The 21,288-nt window shown below is 42.8% G+C and overlaps 1 protein-coding gene across 1 annotated transcript in view; it reads right to left on the reverse strand.

The window, feature by feature from the left end:
• Window positions 1–12,465: 12,465 nt before the first annotated feature.
• Window positions 12,466–21,288, reverse strand: part of rfx6 (regulatory factor X, 6) — a 75,568-nt gene continuing 66,745 nt past the window's right edge. The window contains exon 19 of the mRNA XM_072280787.1: window positions 12,466–12,647. Coding sequence (XP_072136888.1) covers window positions 12,466–12,647 — 182 coding nt within the window. The remainder of the gene's footprint in view (window positions 12,648–21,288) is intronic.

The raw sequence follows: 21,288 nt of genomic DNA on the forward strand, positions 1-21,288 counted from the left end.
CATCCACTACCTCTCCTTTGTCCACCTGCTTGTTACTTCCTCAAAGAACTCCGACAGATTTGTCAGGCCTGTAATTTCCTCTCTCTTGGCTTCCTCCCTTCGTAAAGTGTGGAATGACATTTGCAATTTTCAACTCCTCCAGGGCCGTACCAGGATCAAGTGATTCTTGAAAGATCATGACCAATGCAACGAGTATGCCATTATTCAGTAAGGTGTAGCAACATTCAAGCATGGGCTGAAATATGGCAAGTAATACTGGTGTCACAAATTTCTAGAAAATGCCACATACAACAAATGTCTAACCTGGACATTCATTGGCATTACCAGATCTAATTCCTCTACTATCAAGATTTTGAGAGCTACCGGTTAACAGGAATAGAAACATAGAAACATAGAAAATAGGTGCAGGAGTAGGCCATTCGGCCCTTCGAGCCTGCACCACCATTTATTATGATCATGGCTGATCATCCAACTCAGAACACCGCCCCAGCCTTCCCTCCATACCCCCTGACCCCCGTAGCCACAAGGGCCATATCTAACTCCCTCTTAAATATAGCCAATGAACTGGCCTCAACTGTTTCCTGTGGAAGAGAATTCCACAGATTCACCACTCTCTGTGTGAAGAAGTTTTTCCTAATCTCAGTCCTAAAAGGCTTCCCCTCTATCCTCAAACTGTGACCCCTCGTTCTGGACTTCCCCAACATCGGGAACAATCTTCCTGCATCTAGCCTGTCCAATCCCTTTAGGATCTTATACGTTTCAATCAGATCCCCCCTCAATCTTCTAAATTCCAACGAGTACAAGCCCAGTTCATCCATTCTTTCTTCATATGAAAGTCCTGCCATCCCAGGAATCAATCTGGTGAACCTTCTCTGTACTCCCTCTATAGCAAGAATGTCTTTCCTCAGATTAGGGGACCAAAACTGCACACAATACTCCAGGTGCGGTCTCACCAAGGCCTTGTACAACTGCAGTAGTACCTCCCTGCTCCTGTACTCAAATCCTCTCGCTATAAATGCCAGCATACCATTCGCCTTTTTCACCGCCTGCTGTACCTGCATGCCCACTTTCAATGACTGGTGTATAATGACACCCAGGTCACGTTGCACCTCCCCTTTTCCTAATCGGCCACCATTCAGATAATAATCTGTTTTCCTATTTTTGCCACCAAAGTGGATAACTTCACATTTATTCACATTAAATTGCATCTGCCATGAATTTGCCCACTCACCCAACCTATCCAAGTCACCCTGCATCTTCTTAGCATCCTCCTCACAGCTAACACTGCCACCCAGCTTCGTGTCATCCGCAAACTTGGAGATGCTGCATATTATTCCCTCCTCCAAGTCATTAATATATATTGTAAACAACTGGGGTCCCAGCACTGAGCCTTGCGGTACCCCACTAGTCACCGCCTGCCATTCTGAAAAGGTCCCGCTTATTCCGACTCTTTGCTTCCTGTCTGCTAACCAACTCTCCACCCACACTAATACCTTACCCCCAATACCGTGTTCTTTAAGTTTGCACACTAATCTCCTGTGTGGGACCTTGTCAAAAGCCTTCTGAAAATCCAAATATACCACATCCACTGGTTCTCCCCTATCCATTCTACTAGTTACATCCTCAAAAAATTCTATGAGATTCGTCAGACATGATTTTCCTTTCACAAATCCATGCTGACTTTGTCCGATCATTTCACCGCTTTCCAAATGTGCTGTTATCACATCCTTGATAACTGACTCCAGCAGTTTCCCCACCACCGACGTTAGGTTAACTGGTCTATAATTCCCCGGTTTCTCTCTCCCTCCTTTTTTAAAAAGTGGAGTTACATTAGCCACCCTCCAATCCTCAGGAATATAAATGGATCAAATATATCAAACTAACGGATACAAATACAGGGCAGAGAAAGAACAGAGGTTGGCTATCCAGCAACTAATGACTGAAGAAGGGTGTTGGCCTGAAACATCAACTGTTTATTCATTTCCAAAGATGCTGCCTGACTTGCTGCGCTCCTCCAGCAATGTCAATGTGTTGCTCTGGATTTCTAGCATCTACAGACTTTCTCGTGTTCTCCTCACATCCTAGAGATTTCCCTCCAGGACACATGTCAATAACACAGTGGAATACTTACCACTTGATGCACTCGGGAAACATTATTCAGGAAAAAACTTCATTGCAACCCGTACACAAATTTCTGCCTTTCCACCATTGCCTAATCCTGATAGTACCTCCCAAGTTTATGATTTATGCCACCAAGGAGATTAAGGACAGACAGGTCAATGTGGGAATTGGAGGTGAAGTAACATTGAGTGGGAGGTATTGTACAGTAACATAGAAAACCTATAGCACAATACAGGCCCTTCATCCCACAATGCTGTGTCAAACATGTCCTTAATTTAGGGTTACCCATAGCCCTCTATTTTTCTGAGCTCCATATACCTATCCAGGAGTCTCCTAAAAGACCCTATTGTATCCACCTCCACCACTGTCGCCGGCAGCCCATTCCACACACTCACCACATTCTGAGTAAAAAACTTACCCCTGACATCTCCTCTGTACCTATTTCCAAGCACCTTAAAACTGTGCACTGTTAGCCATTTCAGCCCTGGGAAAAGCCTCTGACTATCCACACGATTAATGCCTCTCATCATCTTATACACCTCTATCAGGTCACCTCTCATCCTCCGTCACTCCAAGGAGAAAAGGCTGAGTTCACTCAACCTATTCTTATAAGGCATGCTCCCCAATCCAGGCAACATCCTTGTAAATCTCCTCTGTACCCTTTCTATAGTTTCCACATCATTCCTGTAGTGAGGCGACCAGAACTGAGCACAGTACTCCAAGTGGGGTCTGACCAGCTAACATTAGCTCTCAGCTCTTAAACTCAATCCCATGATTGATGAAGGCCAGTACACCATATGCTTTCTTAACCACCAAGTCAACCTGCGCAGCAGCTCTGAGTGTCCTATGCACTCATTCCTCACAATCCCTCTGATCCTCCACATTGCCAAGAGTCTTAGCATTAATACTACATTCTGCCATTATATTTGACCTAACAAAATGAACCATTTATCAGGGTTGAACTCCATCTGTCATTTCTCAGCCCTTTTTTGCATCCTATCAATGTCCTGCGGTAACCTCTGACAGCCCTCCACACTATCCATAGAACCATAGAACCATAGAAACTACAGCACAGAAACAGGCCCTTTGGCCCTTCTTGGCTGTGCCAAACTATTTTCTGCCTAGTCCCACTGACCTGCACACGGACCATATCCCTCCATACACCTCCCATCCATGTATCTGTCCAATTTATTCTTAAATGTTAAAAAAGAACCCGTATTTACCACCTCGTCTGGCAGCTCATTCCATACTCCCACCACTCTCTGTGTGAAGAAGCCCCCCCTAATGTTCTCTTTAAACTTTTCCCCCCTCACCCTTAACCCATGTCCTCTGGTTTTTTTCTCCCCTTGCCTCAGTGGAAAAAGCCTGCTTGCATTCACTCTATCTATACCCAACATAATTTTATATACCTCTATCAAATCTCCCCTCATTCTTCTACGCTCCAGGGAATAAAGTCCTAACCTATTCAACCTTTCTCTGTAACTGAGTTTCTCAAGTCCTGGCAACATCCTTGTAAACCTTCTCTGCACTCTTTCAACCTTATTTATATCCTTCCTGTAATTTGGTGACCAAACTTGAACACAGTACTCCAGATTCGGCCTCAACAATGCCTTATACAACCTCATCATAACATTCCAGCTCTTATACTCAATACTTCGATTAATAAAGGCCAATGTACCAAAAGCTCTCTTTACGACCCTATCTACCTGTGTCGACACTTTTAGGGAATTTTGTATCTGTATTCCTAGATCCCTCTGTTCCACTGCACTCCTCAGTGCCTTACCATTAACCCTGTATTTTCTACGTTGGTTTGTCCTTCCAACGTGCAATACCTCACACTTGTCTGTATTAAACTCCATCTGCCATTTTTCAGCCCATTTTTCCAGCTGGTCCAAGTCCCACTGCAGGCTCTGAAAACCTTCCTCACTGTCTACTACACCTCCAATCTTTGTATCATCAGCAAACTTTCTGATCCAATTTACCATATTATTATCCAGGTCATTGATATAGATGACAAATAACAATGGACCCAGCACTGATCCCTGTGGCACACCACTAGTCACAGGCCTCCACTCAGAGAAGCAATTCTCCACCACCACTCTCTGGCTTCTTCCATCGAGCCAATGTGTAATCCAATTTACCACCTCTCCATGTATACCTAGCGACTGAATTTTCCTAACTAACCTCCCATGCGGGACCTTGTCAAAGGCCTTACTGAAGTCCATGTAGACAATATCCACTGCCTTCCCTTCATCCACTTTCCTGGTAACCTCCTCAAAAAACTCCAAAAGATTGGTCAAACATGACCTACCACGCACAAACCATGTTGACTCTCCCTAATAAGCCCCTGTCTATCCAAATGCTTGTAGATTCTGTCTCTTAGTACTCCCTCCAATAACTTACCTACTACTGACGTTAAACTCACCGGCCTATAATTTCCCAGATTACTTTTCGATCCTTTTTTAAACAACAGAACAACATGAGCCACTCTCCAATCCTCCGGCACTTCACCCGTAGACAGCAACACTTTAAATATTTCTGCTAGGGCCCCCGCAATTTCAACACTAGTGTCCTTCAAGGTCCGAGGGAACACTCTGTCAGGTCCCAGGGATTTATCCACTTTATTTTTCCTCAAGACAGCAAGCACCTCCTCCTTTTCAATCTGTACAGTTTCCATGGTCTCACTACTAGATTCCCTCAATTCCATAGATTTCATGCCAGCTTCCTTAGTAAATACAGACGCAAAAAACCTATTTAAGATCTTCCCCATTTCCTTTGGTTCCGCACAAAGCCGACCACTCTGATCTTCAAGAGGACCAATTTTATCCCTTACAATCCTTTTGCTCTTAATATACTTGTAAAAGCTCTTTGGATTATCCTTCACTTTGACTGCCAAGGCAACCTCATGTCTTCTTTTAGCCCTCCTGATTTCTTTCTTAAGTATTTTCTTGCACTTCTTATTCTCCTCAAGCACCTGATTTACCCTCTGTTTCCTATACATTTCATACAACTCCCTCTTCTTCTTTATCAGAGTTGCAATATCCCTTGAGAACCAAGGTTCCTTATTCTTATTCAATTTGCCTTTAATCCTGACAGGAACATACAAACTCTGCACTCTCAAAATTTCCCCTTTGAAGGTTTCCCACCTACCAATCACATCTTTGCCAGAGAACAACCTGTCCCAATCCACGCTTTTTAGATCCTTTCTCATTTCTTCAAATTTGGCCTTCTTCCAGTTCAGAACCTCAACCCTAGGACCAGATCTATCCTTGTCCATGATCAAATTGAAACTAATGGTGTTATGATCACTGGAACCAAAGTGCTCCCCTACACAGACTTCTGTCACTTGCCCTAATTCGTTACCTAAAAGGAGATCCAATATTGCATCCCCTCTAGTTGGTCCCTCTATATATTGATTTAGAAAACTTTCCTGAACACATTTTACAAACTCTAAACCATTTAGACCCCTAACAGTATGGGAGTCCCAATCAATGTATGGAAAATTAAAATCCCCTACCACCACAACTTTATGTTTCCTGCAGTTGCCTGCTATCTCTCTGCAGATTTGCTCTTCCAAGTCTCGTTGACTATTGGGTGGTCTGTAATACAATCCCACTAATGTGGCCATACCTTTCCTGTTTCTCAGCTCCACCCATAAAGACTCAGTAGACAAGCCCTCTAATCTGTCCTGCCTGAGCACTGCTGTAATATTTTCCCTAACAAGCAATGCTACTCCCCCACCTTTCATTCCTCTGCCTCGATCACATCTGAAACATTGGAACCCTGGAATATTAAGCTGCCAGTCCTGCCCCTCCTGTAGCCAAGTTTCACTAATTGCTACAACATCATAATTCCACGTGTCAATCCATGCCCTCAACTCATCCGCCTTCCCCGCAATGCTCCTAGCATTGAAATATATACACCGCAGAAGATTTTTACCACCACTCACAACATTTCTATCAGCGGATTTGCTTAAACTTTCAACATCATTTATTTTCACCCCCAGCCACACTGTCAGCTCTGGCACTCTGGTTCCCATCCCCCTGCAAATCTAGTTTAAAGCCTCCCCAATAGCACTAACAAACCTCCCTGAAAGGATATTGGTCCCCCTGTGGTTCAAGTGTAACCCGTCTCTCTTGTACAGGTCCCACCTGCCCCAGAAGAGGTCCCAATGATCCTGAAATCTGAAATCCTGCCCCCTACACCAGTTCCTCAGCCACTTGTTCCTCCTCCAGAGCATCCTATTGCTACCCTCACTGGCACCTAGCACAGGTAGCAATCCTGAGATTACCACCCTCAAGGTCCTGCTTTTCAACTTCCTACCAAGCTCTCTATACTCACTGTCCAGGACCTCTTCACTCTTCCTTGCTATATCATTGGTACCGATGTGCACCACGATATCTGGCTGGTCACCCTCCCACTTCAGAATGTCATGCAATCGATCAGAGACATCCTTGACCCTGGCACCCGGGAGGCAACAAACCATCCTGGATTCTCTGTCACAACACCCCCAACCTTTGTGTCATCAGCAAACTTACTAACCCATCCCTCCACTTCCTCATCCAAGACATTTATAAAAATCATGAAGAGAAGGGGTCCCAGAGCAGATCCCTGAGGCTGACTTCACTGGTCACCAACTTCCATGCAGAATATGACTAATCTACAACCACTCTTTGCATTCTGTGGGCAAGACAATTCTGGATCCATAAAGCTATATCCCCTTAGATCCCATGCCGTCTTGCTTTCTCAATAAGCCTTGCATGGGGTACTTTATCAAATGCCTTGCTGAAATCCATATACACTACCTCTACTGCTCTACCTTCAGCGACGTATTTAGTCACATCCTCAAAAAATTCAATCAGGCTCGTAAGGCATGATCTGCCTTTGACAAAGCTATGCTGATTATTCCTAGTCATACTATGCCTCTCCAACTGTTCATAAATCCTGCCTCTGAAGATCTTCTCCATCAACTTACCAGCCACTGAAGTAAGACTCACTGGTCTATAATTTCCTGGGCTATCTCTGCTCCCTTTCTTGAATAAGGGAACAACATCTGCAACTGTCCAACCCCATCAAACCTCTCCCGTTCCCAAAGATCATGGCCAGAGGCTCAGCAATCTCCTCCCTCACCTCCCACAGTAGCCTGGAGTACATCTTGTCAGGTCCCCGTGACTTATCCAGCTTGATGCTTTCCAAAAGCTCCTGCACATCCTCTTTCCTAATGTCTACATGCTCAAGCTTTTCAATCTACTGTAAGTCTACAATTGCCACGATCGTTTTCCATAGTGAATACTGAAGCAAAGTATTCATTAAGTACCTCTGCTATCTCCTCTGGTTCCATACACACTTTTCTACCGTCACACTTGATTGGTCCTATTCTCTCATGTCTTATCCTCTTGCTCTTCACAAACTTGTAGAATGCCTTGGGGTTTTCCTTAAGCCTGTCCGCCGAGGCCTTCTCATTGCACCTCCTGGCTTTCCTTAAGATCCTTCCTGCGAGCCTTATATTCTCCCAGATCTTATGATAACCTAGTTTTTTGAACCTGTCATAAGTTTTCTTTTCTTCTTGACTAGATTTTCAACAGCCTTTTTACACCACAGTTATTGTACCCTACCATTCTTTCCTTTTCTCATTGGAATGCACCTATGCAGAACACCACGTAAATATCCCCTGAACACTTAAGCTACACACACACAAAATGCTGGTGAACGCAGCAGGCCAGGCAGCATCTATAGGAAGAGGTACAGTCGATGTTTTGGGCCGAGACCCTTCGTCAGGTCTAACTGAAAGAGATAGTAACTAACTAACTGATAGTAAGAGATTTGAAAGTGGGAGGAGGAGGGGGAGATCTGAAATGATAGGAGAAGACAGGAGGGGGAGGAATGAAGCTAAGAGCTGGAAAGTTGATTGGCAAAAGGGATACGAGGCTGGAGAAGGGAGAGGATCATGGGACGGGAGGCCTAGGGAGAAAGAAAGGGAGAGGGAAGCCCAGAGGATGGGCAAGGAGTATAGTGAGAGGGACAGAGGGAGAAAAAAGAGAGAGAGAGAAAAAAAATTAAAATAATAATTAAAATAAAAAATAATGAAGCATTTTATCTTTCTTATGTTGTTGTGCTGAACATTCTTCACTGAATATTGGCTGATTACTGACATAGTGATACTGTTCAGTTGATCGGGACAAGTGTTAGAAAAAGGGAAAATTCCATAAAAAAGGTGTTATCTAGTCTATGGGGAATCGTTTTCTGGCTCAGAAGTATTTTCTGTTGTTTTCCCGCAGTTGCAAAGTCTGAGCTGGTAGTAAGTAAAAGTCTGAGCTGGTAGCCTGATAAACATTGTAATTATGGTTTCTTCTGATTAGCTGCCATTTCTAGAGTTATTGCTCAGAAATAAGCCTTTTGGCTTACTGAATTTGCTCTGTTCATCAAACATTCATTTTTACACTAATTCCTCCATCACCCACTTCATTCTCCCCACCTTCACACAATTCTCTCTAACATTCTTCCACTCAAGGTGAGTCAAGTTGGTCGAGGCAGTCTTGAGGAGGTCTTCATAGAATGTATCCATGATGGCTTTTGTGACAGTACGTTACTGAATCTACAAGGAACGTGTTATCTTAGATCTGGTCCTGTGCAATGAGACAGGTAAAATTAGTGATCTTGTAGTTAGGGATACTCTTGGAAAGAGTGATCACAAATGTGATTGATTTTCTCATACAAATGGAGGGTGCAATAGTTCAATCTAAAATCAGCATATTATGCCTAAACAATGGAGACTACAATGGGATGAGGGAGGATTTGGCTAGTGTGGACTGGGAACACAGGCTATATGGTGGGACAGTTGAGAAATGGTGGAAGATTTTCAGAGATTTTTCACAGTGCTCAACAAAAGTATATTCCAGTTAAAAGCAAGGACAGTAAAGGTGGGGACAGCCAGCCTTGGATAACTAAGGAAATAAAAGAAAGCATCAAACTAAAAGCTCGTGCATACAAAGTCATGAAAAATAGTGGGAAACTGGAAGACTGGAAAACTTTAAAAAGCAACAAAGTACCACTAAGCGAGCAATAAAGAAAGGGAAGCTAGATTATGAAAATAAACTAGCACAAAATATAAAAATTGATAGTAAAAGTTCTAATTATATCAAGTGGAAATGGGGGTTAAAGTGAATGTAAGTCTCTTGGAGGATGAGAAGGGGAAATTGATACTGGGTAATCAGAAAATGGCCGAGGCTTTGAATTACTATTTTGTGCTGGTCTTTACAGTGGACGACACATGTAACATACCAAAGAAGGATGTTATGAATGTGATGGGAGGTGAGGACCTCGATACAATAGTTGTCACTGAAGAGGTAGTGCTGAGCAAACTTGTGGGCCTGGTCCTGTTGGAATGCATCCCAGGGTACTGAAGGAAATGGCAGAAGTTATAGTAGAGGCTTTGGTGACAATTTACCAAAATTCTCCTGACCCTGGGCAGGTCCTGGTGGATTGGAAGATGACATCTGGAAAGAAATGGATCCATCAGGCAGACACAGCATAGATTCAGCAAAGGCAGGTCCTATTTCACAAATTTACTGGAGTTCTTTGAAGATATAACAAGCACAGTGGATAGAGGGGAACAGATGGACTTATTTACTTGGATTTCCAGAAGGCATTTGATAAGCTGCCACATAAAAGACTCATCCATAAGATAAGAATGCATAGAGCTGGGGGTGATGTATTAGCATGGATCGAGGATTGGTTAACTAATAGAAAGCAGGGAGTTGGGATACATGGGTGTTACTTTGGTTGGCAATCAGTGGTGAGTGATGTGCCGCAGGGCTCGGTGCCAGGCAATAGACAATAGACAATAGGTGCAGGAGTAGGCCATTTGGCCCTTCGAGCCAGCACCGCCATTCACTGTGATCATGGCTGATCATCCACAATCAGTACTCCATTCCTGCCTTATCCCCATAACCTTTGATTCCTCTATCTTTAAGAGCTCTATCCATCTCTTTCTTGAAAGCATCCAGAGACTTGGCCTCCACTGCCTTCTGGGGCAGAGCATTCCACATATCCACCACTCTCTAGGTGAAAAAGTTTTTCCTCAACTCCGTTCTAAATGACCTACCCCTTATTCTTAAATTGTGGCCTCTGGTTCTGGACTCACCCATCAGCGGGAACATGCTTCCTGCTTCCAGCATGTCCAATTCCTTAATAATCTTATATGTTTCAATAAGATCCCCTCTCATCCTTCTAAATTCCAGTGTATACAAGCCCAGTTGCTCCAATCTTTCAACATATGACAATCCCGCCATCCCAGGAATTAACCTTGTGAACCTACGCTGCACTCCCTCAATAGCAAGAATGTCCTTCCTCAAATTTGGAGACCAAAACTGCACACAAGACTCCAGGTGTGGTCTCACCAGGGCCCTGTACAGCTGCAGAAGGACCTCTTTGCTCCTATACTCAATTCCCCTTGTTATGAAGGCCAGCAAGCCATTAGCTTTCTTCACTGCCTGCTGTATCTGCATGCTTGCTTTCAGTGACTGATGTACAAGAACACCTAGATCTCGTTGTACTTCCCCTTTTCCTAACTTGACTCCATTTAAATAATAATCTGCCTTCCTGTTCTTACCACTAAAGTGGATAGCCTCACATTTATCCACATTAAACTGCATCTGCTATGCATCCGCCCACTCACCCAGCCTGTCCAAGTCACCCTGCATTCTCATAACATCCTCCTCACATTTCACACTGCCACACAGCTTTGTGTCATCTGCAAATTTGCTAATGTTACTTTTAATCCCTTCATCTAAATCATTAATGTATATTGTAAACAGCTGCAGTCCCTGCACTGAACCCTGCGGTACCCCACTGGTCACCGCCCGCCATTCCAAAAGGGACCCGTTAATCGCTACTCTTTGCTTCCTGTCAGCCAGCCAATTTTCAATCCATGTCAGTACTCTGCCCCAATACCATGTGCCCTAATTTTGCCCACCAATCTCCTATGTGGGATTTTATCAAAGGCTTTCTGAAAGTCCAGGTACACCACATCCACCGGCTCTCCATTGTCCATTTTCATAGTTACATCCTCAATTGTTACAAGCCCTCAACTGTTCCTGACAATGTAACGATCTGGAAGAGGGGACCAAGTGTAATGTATCTAAGTTTGCTGTTGATACTAAATTGAGTTGAAAAGCAAATTGTGCAGAAGATACAGAGAGTCTGCAGAAAGATATAGATAGGTTAAGTGAGTGGGCAAGGGTCTGTCTGATGGAATACAATGTTGGTAAATGCGAGGTCATCCACTTTGAAAGGAAAAATGAAAGAGCGGGATATAATTCAAATAGTAAAAAATTGCAGCATGCTGCTGTGCAGACGGACTTGGGAGTGCTTGTGCATGAATCACAAAAGGTCGGTTTACAGGTGCAGCAGGCTATCAAGAAGGCAAATGGGATGTTGGCCTTCATTGCCAGAGGGATTGAATTTAAGAGCAGGGAGGTTATGCTGCAACTGTACAGGGTACTGGCGAGGCCGCACCAGGAATATGGCATGCAGTTCTTCTTCTTTGAAGAAGGATATATTGGCTTTAGAGGCAGTGCAGAGGAGGTTCACCAGGCTGATTCCAGAGATGAGGGGGTTAGACTATGAATATGTCTATGAATATATAGCTGAACTAAGATGGAGTATGTACTTAAAACCAACACGACAATGTTTAAACACTGTGGAATTCATTGCCACAGACGGCTGTGGACGTCAGGCCATTGAATATATTTAAGGCGGAGGCTGATAGGTTCTTGATTAAATAGGGCTTCAAAGGTTATGGGGAGAAGGCAGAAGAATGGGGTTGAGAAGGAGAATAAATCAGCCATGATGAGATAGTAGATCAGACTTGATGGGCTGAAAGGCCTAATTCTGCTGTTATGTCTTATTTTCTTATAAATGAACCATGGAGGAAGTAAAATGCAATATTCCAGATAGGAAAAATACGCCATAACAAAGAATTATTGGTCATAAAAGGTAATGTATTATTAACAATTAATTATACATAGAAATGATTCCATCAGATAAGATACAATTATAAATAATTATAAACAAATATTACAATTTCACTATTAAATTATATTCTGCATAATTTGTTATTGTTAACTTTTAGAAAGAACATTGACTCTAAACAGGAGGCTTTCATCTACAGTTATGACATCAATTTCTGTATGCAGAAGTCAATAAAAATGTACAATAAAGATTCTGCCATAGTTCTGGATTTACTGAAGTATTGTTCTGATAACACCACAACTGAAGCAAATGCTTGACATACACTGCATTCCTGATAGGAAGTTTTAAGCTTTGATTACTTAATCAAGCCCTTTATGTTCCTCCAGCTATGGCACCCATGAACACTGTGTTGATAGGGGGCAGAGATGATACCATGTTTGTCATTTCCCCAGATTGTCTGCGCGCCTCCATAGTGTCCTGAGAATTGTATTGCACTGAGTCGCTGTACATGCACTGGGACGAAGATGAAGACATCACACTTTGCATATGTGAACCTGTAAATGGAGGGAGAAAAATAGCTTAACAGCATGTTTAATGGAAAGCCTATAGTTTCTTCTCAATATTAACAAAACTGTTGCAATATCAGCTTAGGAACTTGATTTCACTGTGTTCTTTTTAGCTCTGTGTAGACCACAATTAACTAAATTCTTGCAAATCCCCCTGTTTTGGATCTGCTCATGACAGTCATTGATATCTGACTCACAATTTTCAGCAAGCAGTTTCAGTCGTAGACACTGATTGGATTTTGGCAAGAGTCAGAACCTGCATATTGCTTTCCCTTGCATGCATTGGTATCTACCTAACATGCATTGCCAGTCCTTTGTTGTGGGCAAACACATTTGAGGCTATCGATCATATCTTGGCAGGTATCACCATGGGCACTGTCATCAATATTACAAGTGGGGCCACTCCACCCAGAGGGACGCAGGCATCCAAAACGCAGTGTGGTTTCTGACCAAGTTCCTGCATGATGTCAGGGGTCAGAGGTGCAGGTATGTTCAGCTATTTCACAGTTTTCCCCAGAATATCAATCGGAGCTGGTGCACTGGTAGTTGTCTGGCTCAGTGTTGCTACAGGTTCTACCTTTCAAACAAGGCTGGTGAGTCCCACAGTAGCTCAAATCTTTGTTAAGAGCTGACCGCCCCAGTTGAATTGACTTGAATTGACTTTATTTCTTACACCCTTCACGTATATGAGTAAAAATCTTTATGTTACATCTCCATTTAAATGTGCCACATGCAATCATAGTAATTTATAATAATTTATAATAAATAGAACTGTCAATGTAATATTGAGTACACTCAAATCAGCGTGAGTGCATCAGTTTGATGGCCTGGTGGAAGAAGCTGTCCCGGAGCCTGTTGGTCCTGGCTTTTATGCTGCGGTACCGTTTCCTGGATGGTAGCAGTTGGAATAGATTGTGGTTCGGATGACTTCGGTCCCCAATGATCCTATGGGCCCTTTTTGCACACCTGTCCTTATAATTTTCCTGAATCATGGTAAGTTCACAACTACAGATGTGCTGGGCTGTCTGCACCACTGTCTGCAGAGTCCTGTGATTAAGGGAGGTACAGTTCCCATACCAGGCAGTGATACAGCCAGTCAGGATGCTCTCAATTGTGCCCCTGTAGAAAGCTCTTAGGATTTGGGGGCCCATACCAAACTTCCTCAACCACCTGAGGTGAAAGAAGCACTGTTGTGCCTTTTTTCACCACACAGCTGGTGTGTAGAGACCATGTGAGGTCCTCGGTGATGTGGATACCGAGGAACATGAGGCTGTTTACTCCCTCAACCCCAGGTCCATTGATGTTGAGTTCACAGAGACACTGTTATGGTTTGATGCAGGTACCATGTACACATCCACAGTGGGGAATGCACTTATCACAGTATACTCCTTGCCAGTAATATTGGGACCTGCAATTGCCATTTTCAAATGAAATTAGTCAGGTCACATCATGTGACAAGTTATTTTGACATGCTGCACCGTTTCCTGGTGTCACATTTGTGCACCAAATGACACTCATCATTTGGATTGTATATTGGCATAAATTGAATCCTACAATCGCCGTTGTCTGGAAGCAGTTTGTATGTTCTGCCCGTGACTGCCCAGGTTTCTTTGGGTGCTCCGGTTTCCTTTCACAGTTCAAATTCAGATTCGGGTTTATTATCACCAGCCTACGTCAGGAAATTTGCTATCTTAGCAGCAGTACATGATAATATAGAAATAAATAAAAGATAACTCAAATATAGTAAATATATACTTTAACTGTATATTGAGTACATTAAAAATAGTGCAAAAACAGAAAAAAATATATTAAAAAGTGAAGTAGTGTTTATGGGTTCAATGTCCATTTAGGAATTGGATGGCAGCGGGGAAGAAGCTGTTTCTGAATCGCTGACTGTGTGTCTTCAGGCTTCTGTAGCTCCTATCCAATGGTGACAATGAGAAGAGGACCTGCCCTGGGTGATGGGGATCCTTAATAATGGACGTCACCTTTCTGAGGCACCACTGCTTGAATATGTCTTGGATACTATGGAGGCTAGTACCCATGATGGAGTTAATTTTACAACCTTCTGTAGCTTCAAGAAAGCACGGCAGTGCCTCTACTTCCTAGAGAGTTTGTGGAGATTCGGCATGACATCTAAATCTTTAACCATCTTCTATAGGTGCGTAGTGGAGAGTATACTGACTGGATGCATCATGGTGTGGTATGGAAACGCCAATGCCTTTGAATGGAAAATCCTACAAAGGGTAGTGGATTTGGTCCAATACATCACAGGTAAAGCTCTTGTAACTATTGAGCACATCTACATGAAACACTGTCGTAGGAAAGCAGCATCCATCATCAGAGATCCCACCACACAGGCTATGCGCTCTTCTTTCCTTTCTGCTGCCATTAGATACAAGGTACAAGAGCCTCAGGTCATGCTCTGCCAAGTTCAAGAACAGTTACTACCCCTCAACCATCGGGCTCTTGAGAAAAGGGGATAACCACACTCATTTGCCCATCCATTGAGATATTTCCACAACCAATGATCTCATGTTCTCGTTATTTATTACTATTTATAGTAATAGTTATTATTCTATAGTTTTAATGAATATACCCTCAGAGAAATAAATCTCAGGGCTGTATACAGTGACATATATGCACTTTGATAATAAAATTTTGTTTGACTTTGAACTTTGAAGATATACTAGTTGGTAGGTTTTATTGGTCATTGTAAATTGCTCCTTGGTCAGGCTAGTGTTAAATCAGGAGATTGCTGGGTGGTTCGGCTTGAAGGGCTGGAGGGGCCTATTTCGTACCGTATCTCAATAAATAAATAAACAAACAAACAACGACAGCTAGGGACTGTTTTTGGAGAACCACAATTTCTCCAGATTAACTTTTTGCTTTGTTAGAGATGCAAAGTGATACTCTGCTGACATTCAGACACATCAGCAGCCAAACTTATTTGTGTACTCAGACTAGGAAGTGCTTTCTGGAGAAGGTAACTAATGAAAAAAAAAGACATGTTAGGTTCAACTGAAAAATGATCTGACAAAATGTGCCAGTCATAACTGGGAGGGTGTCTGACCCTGGGACAGAATGACAGAAATGAAGGATTAAAATGAAGAAGACCTTCTCTCCTCACAGCTTTCCATTTCCCCAGAGCATCCCTCTGCTGCTGGTGTCTGCTCCTTGTGAAAGTTGCATCTTTAAGTGCTGAAATTCTCTTCTGAATTATTGGAGCAGCAAAGTACCAGAAGCTAAGGAGCAGGGAGGTACTACTGCAGTTGTACAAGGCCTTGGTGAGACCACACCTGGAGTTTTGTGTGCAGTTTTGGTCCCCTAATCTGAGGAAAGACATTCTTGCCATAGAGGGAGTACAAAGAAGGTTCACCAGATTGATTCCTGGGATGGCAGGGCTTCCATATGATGAAAGACTGGATTGACTAGGCTTATACCCTCTGGAATTTAGAAGATTGAGGGGGGATCTTATTGAAACGTATAAAATCCTAAAGGGATTGGACAGGCTAGATGCAGGAAGATTGTTCTCGATGTTGGGGAGGTCCAGTACGAGGGGGTCACAGTTTTGAGGAAAAAAGGGAAGCTTTTTAGGACTGAGATTAGGAAAAACTTCTTCACACAGAGAGTGGTGAATCTGTGGAATTCTCTGCCACAGGAAACAGTTGAGGCCAGTTCATTGGCTATATTTAAGAGGGAGTTAGATATGGCCCTTGTGGCTAAAGGGATCAGGGGGTATGGAGGGAAGGCTGGTACAGGGTTCTGAGTTGGATGATCAGCCATGATCATACTGAATGGCGGTGCAGGCTCAAAGGGCCAAATGGCCTACTCCTGCACCTATTTTCTATGTTTCTATAAGATTAGCTTTACTTGGCGCATGTACATCAAAACATAAAATGAAGTGCATTATGTGCATCACATCAAATCAAATTAATGCAGCATGCCCCAACTACTAACCTTGATCATGTATCTTTGGACTGTGGGAGGAAATTAGAGAACCTGGCGGAAACACACATGGCCATAGGGAGAACATACAAACTCCTTCCAGACAGTCACTGGAATCAAACCCTGATGAGTGATCAGTGGTGTTGTAAATACATCGTGCTAACCACTATGTTACCATGCCATTCTGCTGTGTAGTAATGATGTTGCTCCCATAGAATCTACATTGTCATGGTTCAATGAATCGAATCTGAGGTGGAAACCGCACTAATGCTGTTACAGACTTATTTGCAAGTACATTTGAAATAATTTCGGGAAGGCCATTTGACATAAATACCAGACATCCCACCTCTCCCGGAAGTTCCGAGAGTCTCTCGCGTATTAATAGTGGCTCCCTGATGCCCGCAAATTATATACAATGTCCCGGAAATCAATTTTTTGCGAGCGAGAGAGCGCACGAGAGAGAGTGAGCGTGAGAGACAGCGTGACAGTGACCATGAGGAGAGAGCGAGCACATGCGCCATGGCAGTGTGTTCCAAAAAAAGAAAATATAAAACGTACGTCACCCCAGACTACACTAAAGTGTACCCCTGCCTAATAGGGGTCAAAAATAATGACAGTGCTGCTCCCTGCACTGTTTGCAACAGTGACTTTTCTATTGCCCATGGTGGGTTAAGACTGTAAAAGACATGTTGAGGTGAGTTTAACAGGTGTTATTCGTTCATTAGCACAGCTAACATTATTTAAACTAGCTGGCTAGCTGCTAAGAAGCTACTCTATTGCAGACATCCCACCTCTCCCGGAAGTTCCGGGAGTCTCCCACAAATTGATGATGCTACCTCCCTGAAATGAGTTTTTGCAGAGTGGGATGTCTGAAATACTGGATGCAATGGTAGGTTAATGCACTAAAAGAAGAAGAATTGAATTTCTATGAATAGTGACAATCAACCAAGATTGGGGGTGTAGTGGACAGTGGGGACGACTATCAAAGCTTGTGGTGGGACCTGGAGACCAGCTGGAAAAATGGGCTGAAAAATGGCACATGGAATTTAATGCAGACAAGTGTGAGGTGTTGCACTTCAGCAGGACCAGCCAGGGTAAACCTTACACAGTGAACGGTAGGGCACTAAGGAGTGTAGTAGAACAGAGGGATCTGGGTATACAGGTTCATAATTTGTTTGATAGGTTTGTGAAAAAAGCTTTTGGCACATTGGCCTTCATAAATGAAATTATTGAGTAAAGGAGATGGGATGTTATGTTGAAGTTGTATAAGACATTAGTGAGGCCTAATTTGAATAATTGTGTGCTGTTTTGGACATCTACCTACATGAAGGAAGATAGGGAAAATATACAAGGATGTTGCCAGTTCTCGAGGACCAGAGTCATATGGAAAGATTGAATAGATTAGGACTTTATTCTTTGGCACATGGAAAATTGAGAGGAGATTTGATACAAAATTATGAGGGGTATTGATAGGATAAATGGTTTGTTCCACTGGGGTTGGGTGGAACTAGAATCAGAGGTCATAGGTTAAGGGTGAAAGGTGAAAAGTTTAAGGGGAACATGAGGGGATACTTCTTCACTCAGAAGGTCGTGAGAGTGTGAAACAAGCTGCCAGTGCAAGTGGTGCATGCAAGCTCAATTTCAATTTTTAAGAAAAGTTTGGATAAGTTTGGGGGGGTTATAGTTCCAGTGTAGGTTGATTTCAGTAGGCAGCTTAAATCATTTGGCACAGACTAGATGGGCTGAAGGACCTGTTTCTGTGCTGTGCTGTACTTTGCTATGACTCTACGGCTCTGTGAGTCTAACTGAATGATTGTACTTTAATTTGGCCTAGCCAATACATTGATTAATTCAAAATTTTGCTGAAGTTAACAAGCATCACATTCAATTAAATATTGTCAAATAGGGAGTGAAATAGAACAGAAGGACTAAGGACATAGTTTGCTGTAATCAGTATCACAGGTGGACAGAGTGGTGAAAAAGGCATTTAGCACACTGGGCTTCATCAGTAAGGGCACTGAGTATAGGAGTAGGGATAGGAACAAGTCATTATTGAGATTACGCATGGAGTGTGTACTGTATACAGTTTTGGTCATCCTGTTATAGGAAAGAGGTGTTTAAACTGGAAGGAGTGCAGAAATATTTATGAGGATTTTGCAGGGTTTAGAAGGCCTGAATTATAGGGGTTGGTCAGGCTGGGTCATTACTCACTGGAAATTAGGAGAATGAAGGTCAACCTTATAGAAATGTTTAAAATGATGAAAGGCATAGATGAGGTGGACCATAAGAGTCTTTTCCCCAGTCCTGGGTGGGGGAGGGGGGTAGGAGACCAAAGCATAGATTAAGGATAAAAAAGGGAAATTTTTTTGACTCTATGATTCTATTAAAGGGGGAACTGAGGGACAACTTTTTCATATTGAGGAACGAGCTCTGGTTGAGGCAGGTAGAACAGTGTCATTTAAGAAGCAGTTGGATAGGTCCATGGAGTGTGGGGCTTACAGGGGTGTGAGCTGAATGGAGGAAATTGGGACTAGTTGGGTGATCACCACGGCCTGCATGGACTCATTGGCATGAAAGGCTGTATACAAACAGCATTGCTCTATGACCGTATGGTTTCAAATGAAGGTAATGGGTCATTATATTTTTCAAGGTACATTTATACGTAAGAACACGAATTAAATCAAACAAGATATCCAGAAGGACATTCACTGAAGTGTAATGGATGGGCTTCATTAGGTAATAAATCTCATGTTTAGTTGAAAAATAAATTACTGCTCATTTATCCTGATGCTCTCACAGTCTGTTATGAACAAGGAGGATGGCACTTAAGGATCCAATCTTCGAAATGCACGGAGCCTATGAAATAATTTCTGTACATCCTTTTACCTTTTTGGTGTTAAACATAAAACAAGTTAAGTTTGCAAATTTGGGGATAGGAATCCTTCATAACAGCAACCGATAAAAATAAGGTGATACATAAAACACAAGAAGTGCATGACAAATCATCATCTTTGATAGTGCTGATTGCTAATGCATTTTAATTAATTATTAATTGCCCATTATGTCACTGCCGTTTCGGGAAGCAATGAAGGTCCTCCATATCTGTCTGTCCTTGGCCACCTAAAAAGAATCTTTATTGCTGTTTCTGTAAGAAGACTTTTTTTGACCATTCAGGGTTGTTAACTCTGAGCTGAACCTCCAAACATGGAGGATCAAGGGACCACTCTTATCCTGGCCTCTGTTCTTCTTTGACCTATCCTTTTAGGTTTATAGGATTTGATGATAATATAATTAACAAAACAATATAATAATGTACTTCCAAATATTCTGCAGAATATTGTCTGATAACAGTAAGGAAATACAATAAACTACCAAAATAAAAATAAATATCTCTACCAAAACATTCTATATATCATCATCATCATCATCAGGTGCCATGTCCATTTTGAGCTTTGACTGCCATGGCCCACACACTCCTGTTTCGGGTCAAGTGGATCAATTCATTGTATTCATTTCCAGTTCTCTGGCTGCTGTCTCCATCATCAACTATATAATATAGTCCTCTTAAAAAAATTATCAGGTACAGTGCTGGACACAGTGAGCACTGTGTACAGTTTTGGTCACTGTTGTGGGCATGTGGCCAAGTGGTTAAGGCATTCGAATAGCGATCTGAAGGTTGTGAATTCGAGCCCCAGCCAAGGCAGCGTGTTGTATCCGTGAGCAAGGCACTTAATCACACAGTGCTCTGCGATGACACTGGTGCCAAGCTGTATGGGTCCTAATGCCCTTCCCTTGGACAACATCGGTGTCGTGGAGAGGGGAGACTTGCAGCGTGGACAACTGCTGGTCTTCCATACACCCCTACCCAGGCCTGCGCCATGGAGAGTGCAGACTTTCCAGGCGCAGATCCATGGCCTCGCAAGACTAACGGATGCCTTTAATTATAGGAAAAACATTGTCAATCTGGAGAGGGTGCAGAAGAAATTCAGGAGGATGCTGCCTGGACTAGAGATCTTGAGTTACAGGAAGAGGTTAGCCATGTTGGATCTTTATCCTTTGAAACATAACAGAATGCTGTGGTCGGCATTGATCAGTTGGTCCAAAAGGCTGACTTCCAAGCTGTATTACTCTATGAATTCATTGACCATTTATGTAGATACATGTAGACCAACTAGAAAAAAATGGGTAAAATCACTTTTAATGGCGAAAAGACAAGGGTTACCTCATATAAGTTTATAAAATCATAAGGGGTAACGTTAAGGTGGATGGTCACAGACCTTTCCCCAGGCATGGAGAGTCCAAAACTGGGGGGGGGGGACAGATACAAGATAAGATTTAAATGAGACCTGAGAACTAACTTCGTATACAGTGGGTAGTGAGTATTAATATGAGCTGCCAGAGGATATGGTTGAGATGGGTGCAGAGGCATTTGAATAGGTACTTTGAATAGTGGGGGACTTGGAAGGTTATGGGTGGAACGCAGGGAAGTGGGACTAGCATGGAGGATACTGTGGTCTGCATTGACCAGTCGGGCTGAATGGCCTATTCCCATGCCACATCATACATTCAATTGTTAGCAGATTATGTAGATACATGTAGACCAACTAGACAAAATGGGTAAAATCACTTCTATTAAAAAAGAAATAAGAGAGCCTTCTTGAAAAGGAACAAGATTCACTGC

Source organism: Mobula birostris, chromosome 2, assembly GCF_030028105.1.
Source record: "Mobula birostris isolate sMobBir1 chromosome 2, sMobBir1.hap1, whole genome shotgun sequence".
Lineage (NCBI taxonomy): Eukaryota > Metazoa > Chordata > Chondrichthyes > Myliobatiformes > Myliobatidae > Mobula > Mobula birostris.